This window comes from Megalobrama amblycephala, linkage group LG16 (genome assembly GCF_018812025.1).
Source record: "Megalobrama amblycephala isolate DHTTF-2021 linkage group LG16, ASM1881202v1, whole genome shotgun sequence".
Classification (NCBI taxonomy): Eukaryota; Metazoa; Chordata; class Actinopteri; order Cypriniformes; family Xenocyprididae; genus Megalobrama; species Megalobrama amblycephala.
In genome coordinates this window covers 2,764,285-2,776,224 of record NC_063059.1, presented here as the reverse complement: position 1 = coordinate 2,776,224, position 11,940 = coordinate 2,764,285, and the positions used below count along the sequence as shown (strand labels likewise).

Below are 11,940 nucleotides of genomic sequence, written 5' to 3'. Positions count from 1 at the left end.
TGGGCTCTGAATTATTTAGTGAGTAAGCGTGGGAGTTATATATATATATATATATATATTTTTTTTTTTTTTTTCTTTTCTTTTTTTTTTACAAAGATTCATAATAATGACTCATGAGTTCAAGCCGACTGGTTTGACCCAAAGGTTGTGCAACAATCATTTTCCATCAGCTCGGTGGTCAAGGTTGTAGATTTTCCATCAAAGAATGTGTAAAGAACCAGAGTCATTGAATGACAAGTGTGAGTTTGGACAAACCACTTAGTTTTATTTATTTGGTAAAGTTTTTTTATTATTATTTAATTTTATGTATCAATTTAAAAAGTAAAACATTTAAATCATTGCATCTATAGCAAAGCTGATGATACCAACACCAGATACTGTTTTCTGTCTCAAAATAATGGAAAGTTTGTTGAATTATCTGTCAGTGATTTTCAAATTCAGTAAGGGACCAAAAGTGTTCAGTTAAAGAAAGACATTACTGATTACACTGTTAGTTCATGCAAAAATATATTATTTTGCAGGGACCAGCCTTTATCTCTTGTCTCATTCACTTAGACATGGTAATGCAAAACTATTTTCTATGTACATCACATTTCATACACAGAAGTAATTAAATTCTTCTTTCTCTGGCAATGCAGGCAGCCCAAAATTTTGCTTAGGTGATTGCCTAATTATTTTCAATGCAACAAAAATTGCTCTTAAACTTGCACGCAAAGAGACTTGGTGATTTGATCAAAGGTTGTACTTGGAAATTTGAGAAGCTCTGCATTATAGCATTAATGCAAGACTGCTTTTCAGGTAATTTTGACAAAATAGGCTCATTAAAAAATCTTATATAAAAAAATATACATCCTAAAGTAGCTTTGATCCATTTGTACTCAGTTTGTAAAATGAGACAAGCAGCAGTATTCATGTTGCTTAGCGGGGGGATGCAATAAGATCATAGAATCGAGGCACGTTGCCAAAGCTGCTGAATTCAGGAGTGGGGTCAATGCTATCTGGACCCTTTGGACTACTGAAGCTGAACCTCTGAAGCAGAGACACGATGAACAGAAAGAGCTCCATACGAGCCAGAGACTCGCCCACACAAGAGCGTTTACCTGCAGAGATATAAGACCAAAAAAACACCCTGATCATTCATGTTATTTAGGATATAAGTTATAGAACTACAATTTGGAGCTTAAAATTTGGGGCTATCCTCTAATTATATAGGTTTGCTTAAAACGTATTAGATCCATGCTTGATTTAAAAGGTGGAAAATCAATTGATGCAAGGTTAGTCATGCTGTGTGTGAGTTTGTGGCCCTGGTAAACCCTACGTTTTGAGGACAATATCTCATTTATTGGTCCCATGAGGAAAACAGCTTTTAAATAATAAAGAATGATATATATATATATATCATATTATATATTATGCAGAAAGTAAATGCAGAAAGTTTTCTGTGATGGGTAGGGTTAAGGTTTAGGGTTAGAATGGACAGTTTATAAAATCATTGTCTACACAATGTCCTCATTAAACATGAGAACCCAATATGTATTGTGAGTACTGAGATGTAGATAGGGAGTGCAGTCAGTCCCACAATAACAAACCACTCATTTTCAAAGCTAGAAAGATAACTTTGATTAACTCTGGGTTGACATGAGAGACTTAATAGAATGTACCTGCAGAAAAAGGGAAAAAGGCTGGATTCTTTTTAAAGTTCCCATTGGCATCCAGAAAGTTCTCTGGGTTAAATGTCCAAGGAGTTTCCCACTGTCCCTCATCCCTTAGGACAGAGTGTAGCATGGGAAGAATTACAGTGTCCTGGGGAGATATAATCCATCCAAAATTACACAAAATGTCCAGATTCAACACAATAAACCAAATAGAGATAATTGGGAAATATTTTGTGAATTTTCAAAAATTTAGTAATTTCCAAGATAAAAGGAACGGACCATTGTATGTGTTTATTGTTACCTTTGGTATTAAATAACCTCTGAATGAGATGTCATGCGTGGCATAGTGGGGAAAATTTAGTGGGGCAATGTCCATATAGCGTTGTACTTCATGAATGACAGCGTCAGTAAATGGGAGGGACTTCCTGTCATCCATTGTAGGGTTTCTGTTCTGTCCAATAACTCGATCAATCTCCCTCTGCATTTGCTCTAGATCAAATACACCAAAAAATCATTAATAAAAATTCTTATATATGTAAAAACAAACAAACAAACAAAACACACACACACACACACACACACATACATATATATATATATATATATAATTTAAGTACACCAGATAAGCACAGAATAGTGTCGCAGAGTTACACCATGTCTGCACCAGACGAGAGTGGTGCAACAAAAAACAAGGTTGATGGTAAACTGATGCCCCATTCTATTTCTGACGTACTTCATGTGCTCGTCTGAACATACCCTGTATGTGGGGGTGCTTGATCAACAGCATCAAGGCATATCTGATAGTTGTGCTGGTGGTGTCTGTACCAGCTACGAACAGATTTAAAACAGTCGCCAGCATGTTATCCTTGTGGAATTCTGTGTCAGGATTTTGTTTCTCCTGCCGTAGCACACAAAGAATGAGAACAGGAATTGTATACTTTTTATAAGGGAATGCTATGTAGATAAAATAGATAAGAGAAGAGGAATCTCTTCTGTACCTCTTTGAGTCTTATAAGGAAGCAGTCGATAAAGTCATTTGGGTCATTGAAGTCTAAATTCTGCTCATGCTCCTTGATTTTTGTCATAATGAAGGCTTTGATGTCCTCTACCTCTCTAAACATGGCATGATGTCTACCAGGCAAAAACTCCATTAGTTTAGGGAAGATGTTGTACATCTGTTGGGGTTGAGAAGATAGTTAAGAAGACATTCACACAGGAGACTTTGCATATAAAGACACATTTGAATGTAACAGAATGCAGTGGTTTTGAAACATGTGCTCACCTGACCCCAAGGGCTGCTGCCAAAGCGAATGAGTCTGGAAAGTATCTGAAGCAAGTGCAAGAAGTTTTTGTCTTCATAATCAAAGCGCTGCCCAAACACCAGAGAACAGATCACATTGGACACAGCCCGGCTCATAAAGAAGGTTGGGTCGACTGGTGTTGCTAAAGGAGAAAAACAGTTTAGCATACAACTCTCACAGTTGTACTTGTAGTGAACTCATGGGATGTAAATGCCAAATGCTCTCTTCCCTCACATTTGGTTTCTTCAAAACTGTCCAGCAAATGCCTGCTCTCTTCTTGAATCCATTGTTCCATTTGTTTGCGTCCCATTCCAAAATCCCTCAATGTGGTGAGAGTGAACCGCCTGAGCTGTTGCCAACGATCTCCATTACTGATGGCCAAACCTACAGACAATTTAGAGAGATCGAAATCTGGACTGAGCTACATTAAACTGATAACATCTGTCTTTGACAAACACAAACAATAATCTCACCATAGCCTCTCAGAACTCTGTACAGAAAGGGAACGGGTGCTCTGCCTTTGAAGTCGTCTGCCTGGTCCACTAGAGCCTCTTTCACTGTATCATAACCAACCAGAACCACCGTTCTTTGGAGTCCTATGTACACCGTCATCACAGGCCCATAGGTTTTACTCCACTGTTAGGAGAATAGAGTTTACTGGGTGAGTATTTCATAACATATGTAAATTGCTAAACTAAAACCAATGTTTTACAAACAACAATGAATCATATATACGGTGTCCATTTTAAGACATTCTCACATCTCAGTCATACAACGAAAAGGCGCCATGCCTCAGACTAAAAGGCCTCATGGTCTCAGGAAAAACGACGTCAGGTGTCAGGTCTCGTAATTAGGCATTGGACAAAACAGCCTCAGAAAATCATCAGACTTAAAGGTCCCGTTCTTCGTGATCCCATGTTTCAAACTTTAATTAGTGTGTAATGTTGTTGTTAGAGTATACATAAAATCTGTACAATTTTAAAGCTCAAAGTTCAATGCCAAGCGAGATATTTTATTTAACAGAAGTCGCCTACATCGAACGGCCAGTTTGGACTACATCCCTCTACTTCCTTCTTTAATGACGTCACTAAAACAGTTTTTTGACTAACCTTCGCCCACAGGAATACACAAAAAAAGGGGGCGTGGTTTTGTTGCGCTCCCACGGAGAAGAGCAAGAGTTGCGTTTGTAGAGTGTGTTTGTCGCCATGTCGTCGAAACGCTGTTATTTTCATCCCGCAGTCCAATCACCTTTGTTTGGCCTTCCCAGGGACGCTGTACTTAGAGATCAATGGTTACAATTTATGTTTAACTCGGTTCCCGAAAATTATAATCCACATGTAAAACTATGTTTACAATAACACTGAGCGTGTGCATCTCCACGTTATGGTAAGAGGCGTGACCTTTCCGGGCAAGGTGCGCTCAGAGCCATAGAGCTGCTGTCGAATCACAACACAGGAACCGCTGGCATAATCAGAACTCGTTACGTATTTCTGAAGGAGGGACTTCATAGAACAAGGAAGTCATCAGCCCGTTTTTATGACAGTGGAAACAGCGGTATACAGATAAGTAAATTATGTGAAAAATACTGTGTTTTTTTACACGCGAAACATGAACACATGTTATATTGCACACTATAAACACAATCAAAGCTTCAAAAAAACACGAAAAACGGGACCTTTAAGGGAGGAAATTGCCTTGCCTCAAAGTGACGTCACATGTATGTCACATGTAACTTTTAAATGTTACACTAAGTTGTATAAAACATACTGAGTTATTTTGTAAATTTGTATTATTCGCTAGTTTTATTTGTATGTATAAAAAGTTAGCTAAATAACACATTGCTTGCATTGCAAACTATTGTGAACACTTATGAAAATTAACCATGGTTTTATTATAGTAAAAGTGTGGCAACTATGATTTTTGTTAGATTGATACTATTTGTATAACAATAGATTTCTGCTGTTCCAGCGCCACCTAGGCCTACTGTCAATTAAATTTAATTCAGATAATTGCTATTTTTCTGCAGAGTGCTGACCAATGTGAAAATTGCCATGTTTTTTTCTGTATAGATCCTAACCAGTGTAATATTTAATTAAAGCTTTAAGAATAAAATATCATCATATCCGCTCAAGTCGTGACATAAGGAACGCCATTTCCGGGTCCAAGCCTCGACTCGTTTCACTTGAGAATGCCATTGACGGCCATTTATGAGCGCTATTTATTCATTTTAAACATCAATCATTTTAAAAAGTTAAACATTTTAAATACTTACAGTCTACACAACAGTCTCCGTGCTCACAGCGTCACAGATATTAATATTTTAACGATTTATAAAAGATGAATCATTGTCTGGCCATCTGGAATTTTGGTATGGAGATAAATGTTATAATTATATATTTTTTGTAGTATTTTGTAGTATACCACATTGTGTATGTATATTAGCACCAATTGTTGTTTTCTTGTGGTATGAGATAGAGCCAAAGCCACTAGAAGGCAAGCCTGCAACCTTTAGCCAAAAAAGCGTAACGGCTAAAGCTAACGCTCCGCCCCCCGCGGTACGCAGGGAATGAGACCGAAGGCTGTTTTTTGAATGGAAGTCAATGGATGAGAAGGCTTCACTATGCTGATTAAACACCTTTTGTGGGGAAATAGCTAATAATTTAATTAATTGGCTGCCTGTTTGCCAATCTTCAGAATGTTTTACACTAAACAATACTTTCGTTGGGAACTATGTGTAGATTTTAGCTTGATAAAAATGTATTTTTTTAAGAGAAGGCAGACTAGGGAACGTCGCGACTGACGTCACTGCCATTACATGATAGGCTGAGAGGTGCCACACGTGATTAAGTTAGCCGTTACGCTTTCTCCAATGGTAAGAGATACAGACCCTCTTATCTCCCTATTATATACAATCTCTGATAGAGCGTTAGGACCCGGAAGCACTGCCGCGTGACGTCAGACTTAACAACCGAATAGCCATAGCAATGATCTTTACGTTTTTGTTAATATATATATTTATATATATCACAGTGCGAAGGGTGGCAACAACACCAACCTCTTTACCCACCTCCATGTCCATCACCCTGTGGATTATGCCATTTTACAAAGAGTAATGCCGCGTTCCAGGCAACCCATAAACCGTGTTGTGTTTTACAACCTTCTACCCGTGAAAGTGCATTGGAACGGCAGTCAAACCCGTGACTTCCCACCCGTGAACTTGTACTAGATCGATGTACTCCCAGTTACGGGTTCTGACGTCACATAGCCCGCGAAACAACAATGGCAGCCCCTACGGATGTGGTGTTTATGCAAGTGCATGGTAAAATAAAAAGTATAACAGCTTCTCTTGCCTTATGTGCCGTTTTCTTCCTCTGTTTCCCTCAAGTAAGCAAGGAGTAAGCACCTTTGGCGATAGAAATAATTGTTAATGAGTATAAGCCCCGTACGGTCCACCATGTTGGTTTGTTTACAATTTTACGCAGTTTGGCATGACTTTCCTGGAACGCTACAAAGTTGTGAGTCGTGATTTGAAGTCGTGACTTACGGGCTCAAAAACATGCCTGGAACGCAGCATTAGTTGTGATTATTTTACTAGTCATGGAATGGGAAATGTTATATTAACCTGTTAACAGTGAATTTCTGTGTTCATATATTTAAAGGTGCCCTCGAATGAAAAATTGAATTTATCTTGGCATAGTTAAATAACAAGAGTTCAGTACATGGAAATGACATACAGTGAGTCTCAAACTCCATTGTTTCCTCCTTCTTATATAAATCTCATTTGTTTAAAAGACCTCCGAAGAACAGGCGAATCTCAACATAACACCGACTGTTACGTAACAGTCAGGGTGTACACCCCAATATTTGCATATGCCAGCCCACGTTTCCAACATTATAAAAGGCATTACACAAGGGCGCCAGTATTAACGTCTGGATGTGCACAACCAAATCATCAGACTAGGTAAGCAAGCAAGAACAACAGTGAAAAATGGCAGATGGAGCAATAATAACTGACATGACCCATGATAACATGATATTTTTAGTGATATTTGTAAACTGTCTTTCTAAATGTTTCGTTAGCATGTTGCTAATGTACTGTTAAATGTGGTTAAAGTTACCATTGGTTATTACTGTATTCACGGAGACAAGAGAGCCGTCGCTATTTTCATTATTAAACACTTGCAGTCTGTAAAATGCATAAACACAACTTCATTCTTTATAAATCTCTCCAACAGTGTAGCATTACCCGTTAGCCACGGAGCACTATCAAACTCATTCAAAATCAGAAGTAAACAATATAACAGTATACAATACTCACATAATCCGACGCATGCATGCCGCATGCATGACGAACACTTTGTAAAGATCCATTTTAAGGGTTATATTAGCTGTGTAAACTTTGTTAAGGCACTGTTTAAGGCAAGCGCGAGCTCTGTGGGCGGAGAGCACGGGATTTAAAGGGGCCGCAGCATAAAATCGGCGTGTTTATAATGATGCCCCAAAATAGGCAGTTAAAAAAATTAATTAAAAAAAAATCTATGGGGTATTTTGAGCTGAAACTTCACAGACACATTCAGGGGACACCTTAGACTTATATTACATCTTTTAAAAACATAATCTAGGGCACCTTTAAATAAAGCGTGATTCTTTTAATAAGTAGCCTACCACGTTTTCTTTACTCGTCTTATTCAGCGTGATGTAGTTATGCATGCAGTTATATGCCCTCAAAATTCAAGATACACAGGCATTTTTTGCCCCGACGATTTTTTGTCATTATATCATATTATAAGATGTAGTTGTCTTACAATATCACACGAGCAAGAGTGCCATTTTTCCCAAATCAGCACAAATGCAATGTTCCTTCAACTTATTGATAAATGAACAATGTGAGTTACATTTTCGACACAGTATTGTTAATATTGTTTTTTTTCCTGTATTTCGCCAATGAAAATTTCAAAATGATGAACAGCAGGACAGAGCCCCCGTGCAACAGACAGAAATGTTTTTATTATTCTGACTGAATCCGCATTTAGAATGAAAGAATCCGTGCTTCGTTCCTGAATGAATCAGTCATTTGAACAAATCGGTTGACTCACTCACTCATTAAGACAGTGATTTGCTGCCACCTACTGGCAGTTTAGTTTAGTTTCATATTTAAGGGATATTTTAATTAAAAAAGTTAGAAAAATCCATATTTAAATATTGAATTAAATTTATGTAGACAAATTGTAAATGCTGTGTAAATATATTAATGCCACATCTCATTCTGTGTCACCTCTGTATTGCAAAGATGGATTTTGTTGATAATGATTTAATTTGATTGGTAACAGCCATAATGTATAGGCTACTATTCATTTTTATTTCTTCAGGTCTTAAAAAGCCTTAAATTTGACCACAATAACGGTGGTGTGAAAAATCTAATATCGTGACAGCCCTAATTTGAAGTGTAACATTCAGAAATACATAATCCTTCTTACCTTCATAAAGCTTTTAAAGGGTGCACTCTTGTCCATTATTGGCAAATTTCCAACCAGTGGCAGTGCTAGTGGCCCTGGAGGCAAAGAAAGTCCACTCGCCTTCCTCTTCCATTTGACCAACATCAACACAACAAAGACTAAAACCAACACCAATGAGCTAGAGAGTTCCATCTCTCTTCTATTAAATGTTCATTACAACCCAGTTTATATCTTTCTATGTCCTTCTCTCGGTTCCCTAACTGTTTGTTCTGTGTTGTGCAGTATTTAAAGTGTGGCAGAGCAATAGAGGGCGGGTCCAGCATGAGTGGAACAGAGGTGAGGCATGAGATCAAATACCTGTTTTTGCACTTTAACCAGAGTGCCTCCTAACCTCTGTGGTAGCAAAATGAATATATTTTTTCTTTTCTTTTTTCTCAATGAAGACTCAGTGGTTACAGTTTAGTTTATGGTCCAATTCTTACTATTACTATTGACTAATACTTTTGCCTCAGTAAACTCCTAACTACTGTTTATAGTTAGTAAGGTAGTGATTAAGTTTAGGTATGGGGGAGGATTATGGGATGTAGAATATAGTCATGCAGAAAAAGTATTAATATGTGCTTTATAATTCCTAGTAATATGCATGCAAATAAACAACTATTTAATAGTGAGAATTGGACCCTAAACTAAAGTGTTACCAAGACTCTTGCACAATGAAGCTTTCCCTCACATTTGGTTTCTTCAAAACTGTCCAGCAAATGCCTGCTCTCTTCTTGAATCCACTGTTCCGTTCGTTTGCGTCCCATTCCAAATGGAATAGGTTTTACTCCACTGTTAGGAGAATAGACTACTGTCACACCAGTGCAAACTCATCAGGTGTTTCTGAGCATTTCATAACATATGTAATTTCCTAAACTAAAACCAGTGTTTCACAAACAACAATGAAACCTCATATGACACATTTGTATCCAGTGCACTGTAATGCATTAGTAAACATCTGCACAAGACCCAAATGCATCAACCTTACAATACCCTGCAATTCATGTGCTTACATTTGAAGTATAACTTTCAGAAATACATAATCCTTCTTACCTTCATAAAGCTTTTAAAGGGTGCACTCTTGTCCATTATTGGCAAATTTCCAACCAGTGGCAGTGCTAGAGGCCCTGGGGGCAAAGAAAGTCCACTCGCATTCCTCTTCCATCTGACCAACATCAACACAGCCAAGACTAAAACCAACACCAATGAGCTAGAGAGTTCCATCTCTCTTCTATTAAATGTTACATTTCAGGTTTTTTCTTTCTTTACAGCTGTTTTGCCAGTGGCTTTAGAGGAAGAAAGGGGCGGTTCAAGCTGGAATAGGATAGAGGTGAGGATTGTGACATGCATTACACATTAACCAGGGTGAACACTACGCTCTAAAAACTTTAACTACACTGTAAAAAAAATCCCAGTAAAATTTACGGTAAAAAAACGGCAGCTGTGGTTGCCAGAACTTTACCGTAAAAAATACAGTAGCAACGTAAAAAAAAATCTGTTAAATTTATGGTAAAATAACGTATTTCATTAACTGATATAATCTGATATAGTCTGATATAGACTATATATAATATACTGATATAGTCACCAAACACAGTGGTGATAAGAGTCACATGATGAATCAAAGTTCATCACAAGCTGAGAAGGACAACACTAACATATAGAAGGTGCACACAGTGTCATTCACACACACACTAAACACCATCATGGTAACATGCATGAAATTTTAAAAATGCAATAAACATTAATTTAACAACATTAGATGTAACATAAAACCCTAATGTACATAACTGATTAGAAAAAAAATGAGAAAAACTAAGAAGAAACAGAGTCATTTCAACGAAAATATATCAAATGTGAAGTGTCATGCAGGGAATTGTGGGAATGTCAATTTACGTTTTTTCACTGTAAATTTTACAATGAATTGTTATTTTTCACTTCCAAAAACTGTGAATTTAACGGTATGTTACCGTAAAATGACATTAAATGTACCGTTAGATCTATTACAGTTATTCACCGTATATAGTACGGAAACTTTCTATAAACCAATTGACAGTTTTTCACCGAAGCATTTTTACAGTCTTTTACTGTTAAAATCACGGTCATTTTTTACAGTGTATGATTTACTCAATTATTTTAGTGAAACATTTTTACACTTGAAAATATTGAGTCAATTTTAAAGCAGTGGAATCAATTACATATACTGTATGAACTGATTAAATATAAGTAAAAAATTAAAGAAATAGTCCACTTTCAAATAAAAATTTTCCTGATAATTTACTCACCCCCATGTCATCCAAGATGTCCATGTCCTTTCTTCAGTTGAAAAGAAATTAAGGTTTTTGATGAAAACATTCCAGGATTATTCTCCTTATAGCAATGGTATTTAAATGGTTGAAGGTCAAAATTACAGTTTCAGTGCTGTTTCAAAGGGTTTTAAACAAGGAATAAGGGTCTTATCTTGTGAAACAATCAGTCATTTTCTTTAAAAAAAAAAAAATGAAAATGTATATGCTTTATAGACACAAATGATCGCATCACAAGTGCTTGCGCACGTCCTGATATTGCTGAGTTAGACGCGTTCCTGGGTCAACATATTTTGTTGATCCTGGAACAACATTCTAGTCTGAAAATTTTATCTTAACCCTATTCCTACCCCTAAACCTAACCCTACCCAAAAGTTATCCCAAAAATCAGAGGGAAATGATAGATGAATAACACTGATGTAGAAGCACCAATTCATGATTTTAAGCCTGAACTTGACATAATCTGTAAACTTGTCCCTGAAATCTGATTGGTTGATTTGAATGTTGTTCCAGGATCAACAAAAATGTTGAACCCAGGAACATGTTGAACTTAGCAATATCAGGTTAAACAGTGCTTCCACCAGAACGCGATTCTATATTCTTCAAAAAGCTTATGCTAAATGTCCTACGCCTTCCCTATTCAGCTTACGGAATGAATGCGGTGCCAGTTCCATTTTTTCCATAAGTTAAATATGGAAAGTGTAGGACTTTTAGTGTAAGCTTTTTGAAGAATACGGAATCACGTTCTGGTGGAAGCACTTGTGATCATTTGTGTCCATAAAGAATATACATTTTAATTTTTTTTAAAGAAAATGACTGATTGTTTCACTAGTTAAGACACTAATTCCTCGTCTGGTATCATTTAAAGCACTTTGAAGCAGTACTGAAACTGTAATTTTGACCTTCAACCATTTGGAGACCATTGAAGTCCACTATAAGTAGAATAATCATGGAATGTTTTCATCAAACACTTTAATTTCTTTTCTACTGAAGAAAGAAGGACATGGACATCTTGACAAATAAAAAAATAACTACAAAATAATTGGGTAAAATCTTGCATTTCACTCTATAACTGAAAGATGCTGCGACATGACTGATCCCATAACCTGCCAATAATAATAAAAAAAAAAAAGGTGCACAGTTCTGAGAACATTTCATCATCTAAATAACTTATATTCATTTT

The 11,940-nt window shown here is 36.8% G+C and overlaps 1 protein-coding gene across 2 annotated transcripts; it reads right to left on the bottom strand.

The window, feature by feature from the left end:
* Positions 1-244: 244 nt before the first annotated feature.
* LOC125248428 (cytochrome P450 2G1-like) lies at positions 245-9,752 on the bottom strand. Of its 2 annotated transcripts, none has more exons than XM_048160296.1 (9): positions 9,505-9,752; positions 3,430-3,592; positions 3,191-3,340; positions 2,938-3,098; positions 2,654-2,830; positions 2,412-2,553; positions 1,957-2,144; positions 1,662-1,803; positions 245-1,100 (listed from the first exon to the last, which is right to left on the bottom strand). In XM_048160296.1, the coding sequence occupies exons 1-9, from the start codon at positions 9,673-9,675 to the stop codon at positions 919-921; spliced, it is 1,476 nt and encodes a 491-aa protein (XP_048016253.1). In that variant the 5' UTR covers positions 9,676-9,752; the 3' UTR covers positions 245-918. The 2 variants fall into 2 exon arrangements, with proteins under 2 accessions (XP_048016253.1, XP_048016251.1); XM_048160294.1 differs by lacking the exon at positions 9,505-9,752 and adding an exon at positions 8,434-8,790.
* Positions 9,753-11,940: the final 2,188 nt, after the last annotated feature.